The 19,738-nt window shown below is 44.7% G+C and overlaps 1 protein-coding gene across 3 annotated transcripts in view; it reads right to left on the bottom strand.

Moving 5' to 3' along the window:
- Positions 1-16,618: 16,618 nt before the first annotated feature.
- Positions 16,619-19,738, bottom strand: part of LOC115414119 (single-stranded DNA-binding protein 3-like) — a 115,091-nt gene continuing 111,971 nt past the window's right edge. The window contains exon 18 of one of the 3 annotated variants that reach the window (XM_030127336.1): positions 16,619-17,843. In XM_030127336.1, coding sequence (XP_029983196.1) covers positions 17,667-17,843 — 177 coding nt within the window. In that variant the 3' untranslated portion in view covers positions 16,619-17,666. The other 2 variants (XM_030127335.1, XM_030127337.1) reach the window with 2 other exon arrangements.

Below are 19,738 nucleotides of genomic sequence, written 5' to 3' on the forward strand. Positions count from 1 at the left end.
TCCTACAGGTCGTTGCCACTGGCGACCAAACGCTGTTGTCAGTTGTTTCTGTCTCGTCCTCGTCTCCTGCTTTGGCCTCGGCCACCTTTGCCTTGATGTCTTTTGGTGACCATGAACGATGAAGCAGAACTGGACCATGTGGACCATGTGGACCATGTGGACCCCAGACTTCCACCATCAGACCTGAGCCAGCGCTGGTGTCTTCATCTTCACAGTCTGGTGGATTCAGATCAGACAGTCTGTCTCAGATCACAACCAGTCCCAGTCTCACCACAGCTGCTTTGTCCTTTGGCTCTGAGTTCGTTGCTGATGTTGACAGTTGCTCTGGTATGACGCTGTTGAGGCTGATGCAGAGGAGGAGGAGGAGGAGGAGGAGGAGGAGGAGGAGGAGGAGGAGGAGGAGGAGGAGCTTGATGCTCAGGGGGACGGACAGTGGCTTCCTGCTGCTGGGCTGTGGGTGTGTCATTGGCTGTGGTGGACACAGTAGGTGTGGTCATCTTCTGGGAGGAGCTTCAGAGCTGTGAGGTTGGAGTATAGAGAGGAGCAGAGAAAGGAGGAGGAGAACGGGGGAGGAGCAAAAGTTGACGCACTAGATACAGTTTCCTGTGTGACAAAGGTTTCAGATTTCGTTTTCTGACATTCACTTTTCTTTCTCCAGCCTTTTCTGTTCACTCTTCTGTTTTAACTTTCAGCAGTTTTCTGTACAGACCAGGTTCCTTCAGAAGGAAACTCATCATGTTCAGCCCATTCACAGACCCATCTGAAAACATCTAGTCCATATTTATTATCACTCATACATTTGAATGTTGGCCCGTCACAGTCCGGTGGTGGGACTTAAATGTACATTTCCATCTAACAGGACAGACCTCAGTCTGGGTGACCGCAGCTGAACTTATGTTCAATAACACAAACACACATTTCCTAAACTACTTATTCATGTCCCCATTGGAACATTAATCTTCCAGACACGACGATCTGGGACGCAAAAACTTTAAGATGATGAAATTGTCAAATCCGGTGCTTTACCAGGCGTTGGGTGTCCCCAACTTACATTACGTTGCTGAGTAACTACAACAAAATAATTAATTCCCTACGATAAAGAAACTAATCAGTCGGCATCGACTTTGACCGACAACAAGATTCCCACTGTCATGAGCTTTACCCCCACACAGTTATCAACCCTAGAATAATAAGTAAGAACATTTGGAAAAACAGGTAGAAAATCCAGCTCTTTTCTTTCTGGTCTAATTGTTTCAGCTGATTGTGGCTCACAGAACCTCCTTCAGAAAGCCAGATGTCCAGACCACCAGACACTGAACTCTTTCAGAACCATAGTTTCCTCCTGTCCTCCACTGAAGGCCCTGTCAGAACCTGGACTCCTTTGCTTTGCTCGTTGCCCAGAGCCAAATCCTGGTTTGACTGAACCTCATGACCCTCCGGAGGAAGATCCCACAGATGCTATCCGGCGTGGCCACAGCGGTTGGGCCCAAAACAAAGGACACCGAACAAGTACCCAGTTCACCTCCACCAAGGCCCCGGTGAGTGCTCCAACGCACGGTTCAGTGTTAGTTGTTGTGTCAACCGGTTGACTGCGTTCCAAACGCTTTTCCCTTTTCTCCATTAAATCAGCCTAACCATGAAAGGCCGTGACGCCGCACTGCCACGTTTCCTGGTGGAACCGTATTTCCCACAGGCGTCCCTGTGCCTATCACACTTGGTTTCTAAGGTACAAGTGGATTCAAAACCCCGTGGACCTAACCACCTTAAGTCTGACTTTAACTCCAGACTTCCTCATCTCAGGCTCCTGCTGACAGTCAGCCCCAGTACAGACATGACATGTGTGGTACTACAATTAATTTACTTTAATTACAATTTTTATTTTTCCAATTTAATTAATAAGCAAATACTTCAGTTGAATAATTGGTAAAAATATATCCCACCCTTCAGACGAGGAAGTAGAGTATAGAGTTTGATGAATGGACGTGAAGTGGACCAGTTTGACTCCAGGTGTCAGACCCTCTGGTCTCTGAAGGTCTTCAGTGAGGTAGAGCAGAACCTGTAGATGGTGGACTCTTGGTGGCGAACCTGTCCGACGCCTGCCAGCGTCACATGGTGGATCTTCAGCTGTCCCACTTCTGACACCAACTGTTATGGAAAAATAATCCTCTACTAATTGGTCTTCAATAAAGAAGGGTCAGTTCAAGCGTTCAGGGTCACAGAAATCCCTTTATTTGGAGCTCCAAGAAACAGATCCTCAGACTAAAGACTGAGACGCTCTGAACCACAAATACAAATCACACTGTAGTCTTCTGTCTGCCATGAGAACATGATGGTGTGTGGAAAGTGTTTGGGTTAGTGTCAGGAACTTAGAGATAAGACCCCTGGGAGAGGTCATCTCCAACCTACCCAGGTGTCGGCCTGGCCTTCTACTGTGGACACGACACAGAGGAGGTCCACACTGGTCTGGAAGACACAGTGGCACGAAAAGATCTGACACAGTTAGAAGCCTATATGAGATATGAAATACATGCAAGTATATATGTATATATATACATATATATAAGTATATATATATATACATCTAAGTAATTTAGCCATCACAACCCTTACAGACCCAAACGTCCACCTTTAACCCTTACAGACCCAGACGTCCTCCTTTAACCCTTACAGACCCAAACGTCCACCTTTAACCCTTACAGACCCAAACGTCCACCTTTAACCCTTAAAGACCCAAACGTCCACCCTTAACCCTTAAAGACCCAAACGTCCACCTTTAACCCTTACAGACCCAAACGTCCACCTTTAACCCTTACAGACCCAAACGTCCACCCTTAACCCTTACAGACCCAAACGTCCACCTTTAACCCTTAAAGACCCAAACGTCCACCCTTAACCCTTACAGACCCAAACGTCCACCTTTAACCCTTACAGACCCAAACGTCCACCTTTAACCCTTACAGACCCAAACGTCCACCTTTAACCCTTACAGACCCAAACGTCCACCTTTAACCCTTACAGACCCAAACGTCCACCTTTAACCCTTAAAGACCCAAACGTCCACCTTTAACCCTTACAGACCCAAACGTCCACCTTTAACCCTTACAGACCCAAACGTCCACCTTTAACCCTTACAGACCCAAACGTCCACCTTTAACCCTTAAAGACCCAAACGTCCACCTTTAACCCTTACAGACCCAAACGTCCACCTTAACCCTTACAGACCCAAACGTCCACCTTTAACCCTTACAGACCCAAACGTCCACCTTTAACCCTTAAAGACCCAAACGTCCACCTTTAACCCTTACAGACCCAAACGTCCACCTTTAACCCTTAAAGACCCAAACGTCCACCTTTAACCCTTACAGACCCAAACGTCCACCTTTAACCCTTAAGACCCAAACGTCCACCTTTAACCCTAAAGACCCAAACGTCCACCTTTAACCCTCACAGACCCAAACGTCCACCTTTAACCCTCACAGACCCAAACGTCCACCTTAACCCTCACAGACCCAAACGTCCACCTTAACCCTTACAGACCCAAACGTCCACCTTTAACCCTCACAGACCCAAACGTCCACCTTTAACCCTTACAGACCCAAACGTCCACCTTTAACCCTTACAGACCCAAACGTCCACCCTTAACCCTTACAGACCCAAACGTCCACCTTTAACCCTTACAGACCCAAACGTCCACCTTTAACCCTTACAGACCCAAACGTCCACCTTTAACCCTCACAGACCCAAACGTCCACCCTTAACCCTTACAGACCCAAACGTCCACCTTTAACCCTCACAGACCCAAACGTCCACCTTTAAACCCTTACAGACCCAAACGTCCACCTTTAACCCTCACAGACCCAAACGTCCACCTTTAACCCTTACAGACCCAAACGTCCACCTTTAACCCTTACAGACCCAAACGTCCACCTTTAACCCTTACAGACCCAAACGTCCACCTTTAACCCTTACAGACCCAAACGTCCACCTTTAACCCTTACAGACCCAAACGTCCACCTTTAACCCTTAAAGACCCAAACGTCCACCTTTAACCCTTACAGACCCAAACGTCCACCTTTAACCCTTAAAGACCCAAACGTCCACCTTTAACCCTTACAGACCCAAACGTCCACCTTTAACCCTTAAACACACAAACGTCCACCTTTAACCCTTACAGACCCAAACGTCCACCTTTAACCAACCTGGCATACGGCGTTAAACATGTAATTATCCCCACACCCGCACCAGCTGCCCGGTCCCACACCAATTGATGTCCCCCGGGTCCACGCTCCTATTCACTCAGTTCCACCTCTGACCACCATACACACAGTACTGGACTTGGACCTCATGTTCACACCAACACCTCATCCATTCCGGTGATCGTTACACTACATCAACACATCAGACAGCGCCATACTCAGTCTGTGAACCTTCATAACCTCAGACCACTCACAAAACACCCACAACCCACCTCCAACAAGCCACCTGTCACCATCAATGTGGCACTTTTTAATGTGCGTTCTCTTTTAAATAGAACTTTTTTAATGAATGATGTGATTTTAGATCATAAGTTAGACTGTCTTCTTTTAACTGAGACATGGCTTGGCATTGACGCATCTGTTGTACTCACCGAGGCCTGCCCACCAAATTTTAATTTTTTATTTTCTACAAGAGAGGGTAGAAGAGGAGGCGGGACTGCCTCAATTACAAATGACACACTGACCTCAAATGGAGTGTCTTTGAACAGTTATAAGTCATTTGAGCACCATGCCTTTACTTTTAGCAGCCCTCTGATTCTCTGCATCACTACATACAGACCACCCCATCACTCTAGTTCTTTTATCAGCGAATTCTCTGACCTTTTATCAATCATTCACACTTCTTATAGCAGGATTTTAATAACTGGTGATTGTAATTTACACGTTGATGATTCCTCGGATCCAATATCCAGAGAGTTTTTAAACCTTCTAAATTGTCTTGATTTTAAGCAGCACGTCACACAGCCAACTCACACCAGAGGACACACTCTGGACCTGGTCATAACCCATGGCCTGTCCATCAGTGTGTCCTCTGTTGTCGACCTGGCTGTGTCCGACCACTACTGTGTATTTTTTAACATCACCAGTTTTAACCAGGAGGCGGCCCCGGTGAGAACAGTGAGGAGGCGCTATCTAACTTCTGAAGTGGCTGCAAATTTTATTGAGATTTTACAAAGAACTCCTGCTAAAATTTGACCTGCGTCCTGTGATTTTATCGTTGATCATTTTAACAGTACACTGAAGTCAACTCTGGACTCAGTGGCTCCACTAATAACTAAAACAATAAATAGAAAACCTACACCCCCATGGAGAAAGAACGATGAAATCAATAAACTGAAAAGAGAATGCAGGAGTGCTGAGAGAAGATGGAGAAAGAGCAAACTGACCGTGCATTATGAGATTTTACGTCAACAACTCCAAACCTACAATAACGCAGTCAAAAAGGCACGAATTTCCCATTTCTCACAACTCATCACCAACCATAGAGACAACCCCCGGTTCCTCTTCTCCACTTTTAATATTTTAACAGGCACTGATTTTAATAAAGATATTAAGACACCAACAGATGATATTTGTGAAAACTTTGCAGACCACTTCAGAACTAAAATCAAGGACATCAGATCCAGCCTTTTATCCCAGAAAGTTTTGTCTGTTAACACACCTGGACTGTTGTCCTTGTCTGAGGAAACACTGGAGAGTTTTGCCCTGGTTGATGCAAGGACACGTGGTCGAGTTTTCTCCCAAGTCAACGCAACAACCTGCCTTTTAGATCCAATTCCTACATCACTTTTAAAGACATTTTATGGCTTCTTTGAGGAACACATTTTAAACATCATGAATTGCTCTCTTCAGACGGGTGTCTTCCCCACCGCCTTTAAAACGGCGGTGGTGAAGCCCCTTCTGAAGAAGAGCAACTCAGACCCCAACATTCTTAATAATTACCGACCTGTATCCAACTTACCGTTTTTAAGTAAAATTTTAGAAAAACTGGTTTTTAACCAAGTTACTGACTTTTTAATCAGAAATAACATTTTAGAGAAACATCAGTCTGGTTTTAGGAGGAACCACAGTACCGAGACAGCACTTTTAAAGATTTTAAACGACATCAGGTGGAATTTTGATAATAAAAAGCTCACAGTGTTGGTTCTACTGGATCTAAGCGCCGCTTTTGATACGGTAGACCATCACGTTTTATTAAATAGACTCAGACACCTAGTCGGCTTCTCCGGTACTGTTTTTAACTGGTTTTGTTCTTATCTCACAGACCGATGCTTTTATGTAAGTATGGATACATGTTCCTCAAGAACACATGAAATTGGATGTGGGGTTCCCCAAGGTTCAATTTTAGGTCCACTTCTTTTTAATCTGTGCATGCTTCCCCTTGGGGACATCATCAGGAGACACGGCATCAGCTTCCATAGTTATGCTGATGATACACAGCTATACATCGCCGTGTCTCCTGATGACACAGGGCCAGTTGATGCCCTTTTTAACTGCATTGTAGACATCAAGTCATGGATGGCAGAGAATTTCCTACAGCTCAACCAGGACAAAACTGAGGTTTTAGTTATAGGTCCTGAAGGCCAGAGAGAGAAACTTTTACCAAAACTAAAAGATCTTAAACCAACACAGTCAGTAAAAAATCTGGGCGTGATTCTTGACTCTGAGCTGAATTTTATCTCACATATCAAAAATATAACAAAAACAGGTTTTTATCACCTTAAGAACATAGCCAGAGTCCGCCCGTTTCTCTCTCAGGCCAGTACGGAGGTGCTAATGCATGCTTTTATTTCCTGTCGCTTAGATTATTGTAATGCCCTGCTCTCTGGTCTTCCCAAAAAGAGTATTTTAAATCTCCAATTACTACAAAACTCAGCCGCACGCGTGCTGACAAGGACCAGAGGGCGGGAGCACATGACACCGGTTTTAGAGTCGCTGCATTGGCTCCCCGTACGCTTCAGGATCGATTTTAAGGTTCTCTTGCTGGTTTTTAAATGTCTTAACGGCCTTGCGCCCTCCTGTTTATCTGATCTGCTTTTACCATATCAACCCTCGCGGACCCTGAGGTCCTCCGGCACTGGCCTTTTAACCATACCAAAACCCAGAACAAAAACCCAGGGTGAGGCAGCATTTAGCCACTATGGCCCCCACCTGTGGAACAGCCTGCCGGAGAGCCTCAGGACTGCACAGACTGTTGGTATTTTTAAAAGAAGATTAAAGACACACCTTTTTAATCAGGCTTTTAACTAATTTTTTAAACTCTTCTTGTTTTTATTTTGTTTTATTTATCACTGATACTTTATCTATTCTATTTTATTTATAATCGTACGTATTTTACTCTTGATACTGTATTTATTTTATTTTATTTATTCTTAGTCCTATGTTCTGCTTTTAGTCTTTAGCTTTTAACACCAGTGTTTCCTCAGGGGGGGGTCCTCCACACTGGGAGCTGTGTCTGCTCTGCTAGTGGGGGTACTGTCCTTGGGTCCCTTTGGCCCGGCCGGCTGGGGGTCCTCCCTTCGATGTGGGGGTCCACCTGTCTGTCGGAGTCGGGGGGCCTGGGTGCCGGTCCCCCCGATGGCACCGCCTGCAGCTCCTCCCAGTGTGGACGGCCCCAAAGGGGGCGTTTCCTTGATCCTCAGTGCCATGCCATGTCTCCCTGTTGTGTGCGTGTGCATGTGTGTGCGTGTGTAAGTGTGTGGGCGTGTGTATGTGTGTGTGTGTGTGTGTGTGTGCGTGTCTTTATGGAGGGTGGGAGGGAGGGGTTTTCTTTGTAATTTTAATTCTGTTTTTATTGTGTAATTGTTTTTAATTCTGTAAAGCACTTTGTGTTGCATCTGTGCATGAAAAGCGCTTTATAAATAAATAAAGGTTGATTTAACCCTTACAGACCCAAACGTCCACCTTTAACCCTTACAGACCCAAACGTCCACCTTTAACCCTCACAGACCCAAACGTCCACCTTTAACCCTTACAGACCCAAACGTCCACCTTTAACCCTCACAGACCCAAACGTCCACCTTTAACCCTTACAGACCCAAACGTCCACCTTTAACCCTTACAGACCCAAACGTTCACCTTTAACCCTTACAGACCCAAACGTCCACCTTTAACCCTTACAGACCCAAACGTTCACCTTTAACCCTTACAGACTCAAACGTCCACCTTTAACCCTTACAGACCCAAACGTCCACCTTTAACCCTTACAGACCCAAACGTCCACCTTTAACCCTTACAGACCCAAACGTTCACCTTTAACCCTTACAGACCCAAACGTCCACCTTTAACCCTTACAGACCCAAACGTTCACCTTTAACCCTTACAGACCCAAACGTCCACCTTTAACCCTTACAGACCCAAACGTTCACCTTTAACCCTTACAGACCCAAACGTCCACCTTTAACCCTTACAGACCCAAACGTCCACCTTTAACCCTTACAGACCCAAACGTCCACCTTTAACCCTCACAGACCCAAACGTCCACCTTTAACCCTCACAGACCCAAACGTCCACCTTTAACCCTTACAGACCCAAACGTCCACCTTTAACCCTCACAGACCCAAACGTCCACCTTTAACCCTTACAGACCCAAACGTCCACCTTTAACCCTCACAGACCCAAACGTCCACCTTTAACCCTCACAGACCCAAACGTCCACCTTTAACCCTTAAAGACCCAAACGTCCACCTTTAACCCTCACAGACCCAAACGTCCACCTTTAACCCTCACAGACCCAAACGTCCACCTTTAACCCTCACAGACCCAAACGTCCACCTTTAACCCTCACAGACCCAAACGTCCACCTTTAACCCTTACAGACCCAAACGTCCACCTTTAACCCTTACAGACCCAAACGTCCACCTTTAACCCTTACAGACCCAAACGTCCACCTTTAACCCTTACAGACCCAAACGTCCACCTTTAAATCAGTAGATGGTTTAGGTTAAACTGTTTAATTCCTGTTGATCCACTAATCCTATCAATCCATGTCAATAATTTTGTCAAATACAGTTCTTCATCTTTTTATGGTCATCAGATATGGCCATATTTGGACGTTCAGAGGCTCCGTAGTTACCGTGGAAACACCGTCATCTTCTCCAACACTGATTCTCCAGTCAAACCCATGCAGCTGGATCAGTGCCAGACGATGGACACACTGGGTTTATGTTCAGTTCAGGACAGATTGAACTGAAAAAGACACTTTTCTCTAGTTTTCTCTGTTTTTGACATACTAACCCTCAACTTTACTCTCATCTTTTATGAACATCTACATGATCAGTAAATTAAATACTGGAAAACACCAGATTTACACTGAAATCATCAAAACACAGAGGATTATGTAGTAATAAATTGTGATAAATAAATTAAGAAAAGTTAAAAAATAGAGAAAAAATATCTTTGAACTGCCATAAAAGTAACACTGGGTCTTTAATGGTTAAACTGGCACAGATTTTTGTCTTCATTTTATTTGTCAGCTTTAATTTTAACTGTCATGAATATACAAAGTTAGTCAAAGTTATGACATAAACATAACAAGTGTTCAGAGAACGCAAACCTCCGCCAAGCACCCCGAACAGTGTGCACGTGTGGATCCACCATTTCTGTTTCAACGATGGATGTGCAAAACAAATGTCATAATATTTCACAAATGGCATTTTTTATGATTTTTTTAAAAAATAGCAGAAAAAATAACAAAAGTCAACAGAGCGTAACGGAAGAGAAATGGAGCGGAACGATGTTTCATACAAAGCTGAAGCTTGGTCCCAGTCATGTGTCTGTCCAGTTAGATTCAGTTCACATCAATATTAGTTGAGTTCTAATTTTAAATGTGTGGGAAATGGGATTTTCAGTGTTCAGTGTAAATGTCCACAGAGTCCACATTCCACAGTGGATGTGGACAATTCTGGGCCAGATACAAGATATTGTTCTAAGCTACAGGTGGATCCAACTGGAGGCTAATTGGAGTAGTTTTGAATTTTTCATGAATTTTGGAAAATGTCTCAATGATGACAGATGGAAAACTGTAGATGTTGTGACCTTGCTGTGACCTTGAACTTTGTCCTACTGGGACCAAAATGGACTGGGTTGGTCCCAGGGCCTAGGCCTATCTGTGGGAAAGATCTGGGAAAGATGGGTGGAAGAGTTTTACACTGAAGATGAGAACAAACAAACAAACAAACACACAAAGCAAAGTGATCACAATACCTTCTGGTGGAGGGAATAAAAGACATGTATGTTCATGGCAAAAGGAGTGAAGTCATTTTATTTGTTTTTAATATGTATCTACAACAAGGGGGACACAGGCAAAAACGACCGACAACTTGATGAAACTGAAACAAAACCAAAACCAAAAAAAAGACATTTATCATCAATGCAGTTTTCCCACCTTTTTATCCAATAAGCAAGTTTTTTTTTTGTCTAAAGAAACTTTACAATATAAAGAAACTTACGAAGAAGAAGGAACCTCTTATTTTTTTCTTTTTTTCTTTTCTTTTTTGTTTTTTTTTTTTAACTACACAAGACATTTAGGATCTGAAACTACCCTAAAATGAGATACAAAGCAACTCCCCAAGGACAGACTGCCTCATATTCAATACTGCTTTGTCATCAAGAGGAAAAAAAGGGGGAAAAAAAAACAGGAACTCAACAGAAAAAAACAAAACAAAAACAAAAGCATAATTCCCCTCCACCCCCAAACATTTTTTTCCTCTTGTAACCTTCCCTAAAGTCCTGAATGTTACAGTATTTTACATCAGCACAATAGAAATACAGAAAGGATGGACGCTGTGACGGCTTTACTTACAGGACAGAAAGAAGTTAGACTGCATTTATACAACAGGAAACGCCTGCTCCCTCCAAACTCTGCCAACCGCCACCAACTGGATGCTTTTCCCCTCAAACAGCCCCCCCCCCCCCCCCCCCCCCCAAAAAAAAACCCAACCCTAGTTTTAAATAGATTAAAAAAATCCTTCATAGTAAAGTCTGTTCTCTGGTCCCAGAGTGAGAGACAGTGTGTGTGTGTGTGTGTGTGTGTGTGTGGGGGGGGGGGGGTCAGGTGCCAATACTTAAAAAAAAAAAAAAACATCTCTTTCCTTCTTTTCTCTTGGGGATTCCCTGTTAAAACAAAACATGACGCCAACTTTTTTCAGAGATCAAGAATCAGAAGATGAAGATATTTGAGCTGAAGTTCTTTCACACACACACACACACACACACACACACTCACCCCCCCCCCCCCATCCTTTCCACCTCCGTCACACAGTAACAAAGCCCCAGGTTTTGTCTGATGAGGTGAAACAGCATTTATAGCAGCTCCAGTTTCTTGTCATTCGTATCATTTCTGAGCAAAGAAACTCCACACACCGTCTCTGAACAAATACCCCCCCACCCCCCCCCCACCCCAAACTGAAGCGGCACTTTTTTTTTTTTCTCTCAGATCCGACTGTTGTGATTTTGTTGAAATATCAAAACATGTCAATGATATCAAAATGCATTGTACAGTATTTACAAAAAAACATGGAGGAGTTGTACAAAATAAAAGAAATCAGAGAGGGAGGGGTGAGGTGGGGGGGTCAAAGGTCGCTGGCCTGTTGGAAAAGTGGGAAAGTAAAAGAGTGGCAGCTGAGGATGAGGATGGTGGTGGGGGGGGTCCTCCAGAACATGAATGAGTTCCCAGAAGGGATGGGCGGGGCTTAAAACATGATGGAAAAGGGGGCGTCCAGTAGAGACAATGATGGAATCAACGTGGACGCCACTGAGGCCACGCCCCCCAGTCCAGTGGAGACGATGATGGAACCGACGTGGACGCCACTGGGGCCACGCCCCCCAGTCCAGTGGAGACGATGATGGAACCGACGTGGACGCCACTGGGGCCACGCCCCCAGTCCAGTGGAGACGATGATGGAACCGACGTGGACGCCACTGGGGCCACGCCCCCCAGTCCAGTGGAGACGATGATGGAACCGACGTGGACGCCACTGGGGCAACGCCCCCCAGTCCAGTGGAGACAATGATGGAACCGACGTGGAGGCCACTGAGGCCACGCCCCCCAGTCCAGTGGAGACAATGATGGAACTGACGTGGACGCCACTGGGGCCACGCCCCCCAGTCCAGTGGAGACAATGATGGAACTGACGTGGACGCCACTGAGGCCACACCCCCCAGTCCAGTGGAGACAATGATGGAACCGATGTGGACGCCACGCCCCCCAGTCCAGTGGAGACAATGATGGAACTGACGTGGAGGCCACTGAAGCCACGCCCCCCAGTCCAGTGGAGACGATGATGGAACCGATGTGGACGCCACTGAGGCCACGCCCCCCAGTCCAGTGGAGACGATGATGGAACCGACGTGGACATCACTGAGGCCACGCCCCCCAGTCCAGTGGAGACAATGATGGAACCGACGTGGACACCACTGAGGCCACGCCCCCCAGTCCAGTGGAGACGATGATGGAACCGACGTGGACATCACTGAGGCCACGCCCCCCAGTCCAGTAGAAACGATGATGGAACCAACGTGGACACCACTGAGGCCACGCCCCCCAGTCTGTTCTAACACTTCCTGTACTGGAACCAGAGTTTGTTCACCAGTTTATTTGTTTCCATATTAGACCTCAGTGATTTCAGATCCAATAAATGTGTTTAACACATGGTGATACTTACAGATCCCACACAGAGGGTTCTGTTCTAATGAAGGAGGACCGACCACTTAAAGGTTAGAGTTACAGAAAAAACATCTGGAAGGCGCAGCAGTGGGTCTTTAAGGGTTAAAACACAGGTGCCAAACATACGGCCCACGGGCCAAAACCGGCCCCCAAAGAGTCCGGTCCGGCCCCCTAAGAGCCTGGTCCGGCCCCCTAAGAGCCTGGTCCGGCCCCCTAAGAGCCTGGTCCGGACCCTGGGATGAACGTATGAAATGAAAAAATGACACTGAAAATATGAACACTCAGTGGGGTTCAAATCTTCGTTCAGGTTCCACGCTCAGACCAGTCCGATCTACAGTGGGTCAGAACCAGTGGAACACTATCAGAATAACCTAGAAATAAGGACAAGTCCAAAGTTTGGTTTGTTTAAGTGTAAAAAAGTAAAATTACATGAAAATGTTTACATTTATAAACTATCCTTTTACAAAAAATGGTAATAATCTGAACAAATACGACCAAACTTAAATGTCTTAAACCAGTGTAATTGGACCAGTGTTCTGTGTTTAAATGTTCTGTGTTTAAATGTTCTGTGTGTTTAAATGTTCTGTGTTTTTAAATGTTCTGTTTTTAAATGTTCTGTGTTTTTAAATGTTCTGTGTGTTTAAATGTTCTGTGTTTTTAAATGTTCTGTTTTTAAATGTTCTGTTTTTAAACGTTCTGTTTTTAAACGTTCTGTGTTTTTAAACGTTCTGTGTTTTTAAATGTTCTGTTTTTAAGTGTTCTGTGTTTTTAAATGTTCTGTTTTTAAATGTTCTGTTTTTAAGTGTTCTGTGTTTTTAAATGTTCTGTGTGTTTAAATGTTCTGTTTTTAAATGTTCTGTTTTTAAGTGTTCTGTGTTTTTAAATGTTCTGTGTTTAAATGTTCTGTGTTTAAATGTTCTGTTTTTAAATGTTCTGTTTTTAAATGTTCTGTGTTTTTAAATGTTCTGTGTTTTTAAATGTTCTGTGTTTTTAAACGTTCTGTGTTTTTAAATGTTCTGTTTTTAAGTGTTCTGTGTTTTTAAATGTTCTGTTTTTAAATGTTCTGTTTTTAAGTGTTCTGTGTTTTTAAATGTTCTGTGTGTTTAAATGTTCTGTGTGTTTAAATGTTCTGTGTTTTTAAATGTTCTGTGTTTTTAAATGTTCTGTGTGTTCAAATGTTCTGTGTTTTTAAATGTTCTGTGTTTTTAAATGTTCTGTGTTTTTAAGTGTTCTGTGTTTTTAAGTGTTCTGTGTTTTTAAATGTTCTGTGTTTTTAAGTGTTCTGTGTTTTTAAGTGTTCTGTGTGTTTAAATGTTCTGTGTTTAAATGTTCTGTTTTTAAATGTTCTGTGTTTTTAAGTGTTCTGTTTTTAAATGTTCTGTGTTTTTAAGTGTTCTGTGTTTTAAGTGTTCTGTGTGTTTAAATGTTCTGTGTTTAAATGTTCTGTTTTTAAATGTTCTGTGTTTTTAAGTGTTCTGTTTTTAAATGTTCTGTGTTTTTAAGTGTTCTGTGTTTTTAAGTGTTCTGTGTGTTTTTAAATGTTCTGTGTTTTTAAGTGTTCTGTGTTTTTAAGTGTTCTGTGTGTTTTTAAGTGTTGTGTTTTTTAGATCGTTTCTGATCTGTGTGTTCTAAGCATCACATATAAATGTTAAACTCAGGCTGAACTTTGGTCCACTTCTATTTTTGAAGACATTTCCAGTTGTTCGTGTTCTTCCCAGTTTTAATGAAAGTTCGTAAACATTTGAATGTAACTGGACTTTTTCCCCACAGTTCTTCTTGTTCTGGTCCGGTCCACTTCAGCTCATGTTGGGCTGACGAACATCAGCTGATTTGCTCGTTTTACTTTATTGTATTACTGCTAAAAACCAAAGGCGACATCATCGACACTACGACCCCACATCGTTGTTCATGTGTGGAACAGATCAGGGTTCCAGTACAGTCACAAACATCCCATAATAGTCGAACTGAGCTGCACCACGACAGAACGAACAGCTGAAGCACAGACGTCGTCCTGGGGTCCTGGGGGGCGGGTCTCAGTATTTGGACCAAAACCATCTCCACCGGTGGGTTTGAGTCCGTCTACACCACAGGTGTCAAACATGCGGCCCACCAAAGGGTCCGATCCAACCCCTGGGACGAACATGTCACATGTAAAAATGACACTGAACATATGAACCAGTGGTGTTAAAGGCTGTCAGATCAGGTTCCACATCCAGACCAGTCTAAAGTGGGTCAGAACCAGTCAAATACCATCAGAACAATCTATAAATAAGGACAATTACACATTTCTACACTTGTTTTAGTGTAAAAAAGTTAAATTCCATAAAAATATTGACATTTACAAACTATCCTTTCACACAAAATATGAACAACCTATAATGTCTGATGGGAAGTGTCATTTTACCCACAATCCTCCTGTGATCTGTACGGTGGGATATACATAAATGAGAACATAATATTATTAAAACTGCATTTATTTTTCTGAATAAACTCCAGGTTGTTCACTTTTACAGGATAGTTTGTAGATGGAAACACTTTCATGGAGGAACTGGCCTTTTTTCACTCTTCTTATTCTCCTGGTCCGGTCTGGTCCACTTCAGATCAGTTTGGGCTGAATCTGGAACCTGGTCTAGAAGGACTGTGAGGGCCCTGGTCTAGAAGGACTGTGAGGGCCCGGGTCTAGAAGGACTGTGAGGGCCCTGGTCTAGAAGGACTGTGAGGGCCCGGGTCTCCAGTCCAGCTCCAGTATGAGTGTGGATGAAGAGGGGGTGAAGGGACACAACGGGCCACAGTTGGACTGACCAGCACCTCGGGGGTGGAGGGGGGTGGGGTGTCAGGGTGGACTGGGACACAACGGAGCGGGTGGGGTCTTATTTACACAACGCATTAGTTCTGTAGTTAACAAAAAACCAGGGATAACACTTAATACAAAAGTAAAGTGATAATAAACAAACCAAAGTAATAAATAGAGCTGTGCATTGGACTGCATGGAAGCTACGAAAACACAAGAGCTGGTTCTGTCGTCTGGACGTTGGAGACGATTCACATGAACAATATCTGTAGAAGTGATCAAAATAAAATATACAAACAGGGCTGATCTATTGAAGCACACTGCATTCAGAAAAGAAGAACATCAGACCTCTATTGGTGGAACCCTAAAGGTCAAGTCTAGGGATGGGAATCGATCAGAATTTAACAATTCTGATTCCATTATCGATTTTGCTTATCGATCCGATTCCTTATCGATTCTCTTATCGATTCTCATTGGGTGAGGGAAAAAAAAATACAAACGGGTGTGTTTGCATTAACTGTCTTTTATATTTCCATCTGCACAGAAAATAGAACATAATTGTCACATTTCCACTACGTGGAGCCAGTTCCACTCTGCCCATCTTCTGTTGTTGTGCACCTCATTTCCTTTCCTCTACCTTCAGAAACTTGTATTTGAGGGGGTACGACATTTGTTACCTGCACCGGTAACAAATGCCGGTTCCGGTGTTACCTGCACCGGAACCGGAACCGGGCCTGGATGACGGCCTGGTGTTCACTCTGGTACTATATTCACAAGCACTTCTAAGTATCGAATCAAATGAATCACAAGTGGACAAATGTTTGAGCAGATTGGAGGGATTCCACCTTTAGAAGAAATGGAAGCTTTGACAGTGTTCAGCTGGACCTGGTGTGGTCTGTTCGGACCTGGTGTGGTCTGTTTGGACCTGGTGTGGTCTGTTTGGACCTGGTGTGGTCTGTTTGGACCTGGTGTGGTCTGTTTGGACCTGGTGTGGTCTGTTTGGACCTGGTGTGGTCTGTTCAGACCGTTTCTGCCTCATCCCCATGTTGTCTACGTTCTGACCAAAACAATGCAGTGTATGTGTGACGTCATTGTGCATGCGCAACAAAGGTGGAATCGATAAACAGAATCGGTAAGCAGGCAGGCAAACGATTCCAAGGAATCAAACTACTAGAATCCAGTTCTCAAAAAGAACCGGTTTGCAATTCCCATCCCTGGTCAAGTCTCCACCCACTGATGTCACATGACATCTGGAGCTTCACTTGATAATCACACCGGTCTGGTTTCATCATGGAGAGAAAAAAACTAACTGTAATGATCAGATCTTACATTTATGACACCAGAATCTTGTAATGAAGAGAAACTGAAGCCTATAATCACTCATAGTGTCACAACATGGAACTCAAAATTCTCATTTTTCCATAAAACTGTTCATAAGTGATTCTACTTCTCTGTTGGATTGTAGCTCATTTTTCTGGGTTTGATCCTTATTCTGATGGGTTTTCCTTGTGTTCCAATAGTTGAAGTGTTCTCATAATGACATGATCCTGAGGTGTGTGTGTGTGTGTGTGTGTGTGTGTGTGTGTGGTGTCGTACCCATCAGTACCGTGTGGATTCAAACGTTTATGTGACTGGGCCAGCAGGGGGCAGTATGCACACATAAATCCCCATTTGAACAGACATCCACAGAAGCAGGTGTGATTTGTGTGCACATACTGTATGGCATCTTCATAATAATGTGCCCTTAGAAACCCAAACAAACATTAGAACCGAACCTTAAAATGATCCGAACAATAGCATTAATAACAATAATAAAAATAGCAATGATACAATACATACACGAAAAATGAAAAAAAATGATGATCACAACACCTCTGGTAAATTGTACACACAGAGAGAATGACGCGGGGCGGGGTGGGGGGCGGGGTTTGGGGGTCTGTTCATTGGAGTCGCCACTTAGTCCGACCTGGAACAGCGACGCAAAAAAAAAAAAAAAAAAAGAAAAAAGTAGAAATTCAAGAAAAAGTCCGGAGTGGTGGTTGAGAAGTGTTCAGGCAGCGACGAAGACGCTCCAACAGATAAACGGGTCCTGAGGGGAGGGCTGGGGGGTGCAGTCTCCTCTGTTACCCTCTTTTCCCTCCATCCATCCCTTTGCCCCCTCCCCCCCACCTGCTCACTGTCTAGACCCCGACAGGAAGCTGGGGAGGCTGGGGCCCGAGTCCGACAGGAGGCTCTTCCTGTTGCTCCCTGCCTGCTTCCTGTTCACACTGGCGGCCATCTTGTACGCTCCAGGGGGGCCCGCCTTAATTAGAGTCCCGGCATGATGCTGAAGGGGGGTCCCAGGAGGCTGCTACACGGCCCATACAGAGGGGGGGGGCAAAAAGAGGTCCCAGATGAGGGCGGAGTTGGGGTGGGGGTGGGTGAAGAAAAAGAAGAGGAGGAGGTGGTGGTCCAATCCAAGGCGAAGGAGGGGTTGAAGAAAAAAAAATACAGGTGCAAGGTACAAAAACCGATGGGAAGAAAAAATAAAAATACAAAAACAGGAAAAAAATAAAATAAAAATCACACACTCATCGTCATGTTGGGTGAATACTGGAAAGAGAGAGAGGGAGGGGGGGAGGGGGAGGGCACATATGAGTGGATATGTAACTGACAACCTTTAACCCCCAGAGGGCACTCTAACCCCGCCCACCGGAGAGGGTGCTCTAACCCCGCCCACAGGAAACACAACCAGTACTCCCACCGCCGTGGACTGAACCTCAGTCTGGTACCAGGGGTTCCTATGCAGTGGACATGGGGACAGGACGGACACATGGACACATAGACGCATGGACATATGGACACGTGGACAGGACGGACATATAGACACATAGACGCATGGACATATGGACAGGACGGACATATAGACACATAGACGCATGGACATATGGACACGTGGACAGGACGGACATATAGACACATAGACGCATGGACATATGGACACGTGGACAGGACGGACATATAGACACATAGACGCATGGACATATGGACAAGTGGACAGGACGGACACATGGACAGGACGGACATATAGACGCATGGACATATGGACAAGTGGACAGGACGGACACATGGACGCATGGACATATGGACACATGGACATATGGACACATGGACAGGACGGACACATGGACAGGACGGACACATGGACACAGACGCATGGGCATATGGACACATGGACAGGACGGACACATGGACAGGACGGACACATGGACACAGACGCATGGACATATGGACAGGACGGACACATGGACAGGACGGACACATGGACAGGACGGACACATGGACACAGACGCATGGACATATGGACAGGACGGACACATGGACAGGACAGACACATGGACAGGACGGACACATGGACAGGACGGACGCATGGACATATGGACACATGGACAGGACGGACGCATGGACAGGACGGACGCATGGACAGGACGGACGCATGGACAGGACGGACACATGGACAGGACGGACGCATGGACAGGACGGACACATGGACAGGACGGACACATGGACACAGACGCATGGACATATGGACAGGACGGACACATGGACAGGACAGACACATGGACAGGACGGACACATGGACAGGACGGACGCATGGACATATGGACAGGACGGACGCATGGACAGGACGGACACATGGACAGGACGGACACATGGACAGGACGGACGCATGGACATATGAACACATGGACAGGACGGAGACATGGACATTATTCAAACACCATTCAGCTGGTTTGGGTCCAAACCACAGACTGTCTGTTTTCTCCTGGTTACGTTGTTGTTGTTGTTGTTGTTGTTGTTGTTGTTGTTGTTGTTGTTGTTGTTGTTGTTGTTGTTGTTGTTGTTGTTGTTGTTGTTGTTGTTGTTGTTGTTGTTGTTGTTGTTGTTGTTGTTGTTGTTGTTGTTGTTTTCTGTTTCAGGGTTTGTCTCATTAGTCCCTTTTCCACTGGACATCTGTGCTAAACTTTGTCTTTGACTTAATTTTACTTCTGTGTATTTTACTGTAGAACATTCTACCATTATAGTAATTCTGAATGTTCTACCTCTGAATTTGTGAAATGTTCTGCTGATTAAAAAAAAAGGACAAACTCATAACATCCATCAGAAATGATCCTTTAACCCTTAAAGCTGCGGGAGACTTTTGTCACCAGTTCTTCCTCAGATCTGTCCATCTTCAGTATCATTCGTCCGTTTGTCTGTCTGTCA

Source organism: Sphaeramia orbicularis, chromosome 22 (assembly GCF_902148855.1).
Source record: "Sphaeramia orbicularis chromosome 22, fSphaOr1.1, whole genome shotgun sequence".
Lineage (NCBI taxonomy): Eukaryota > Metazoa > Chordata > Actinopteri > Kurtiformes > Apogonidae > Sphaeramia > Sphaeramia orbicularis.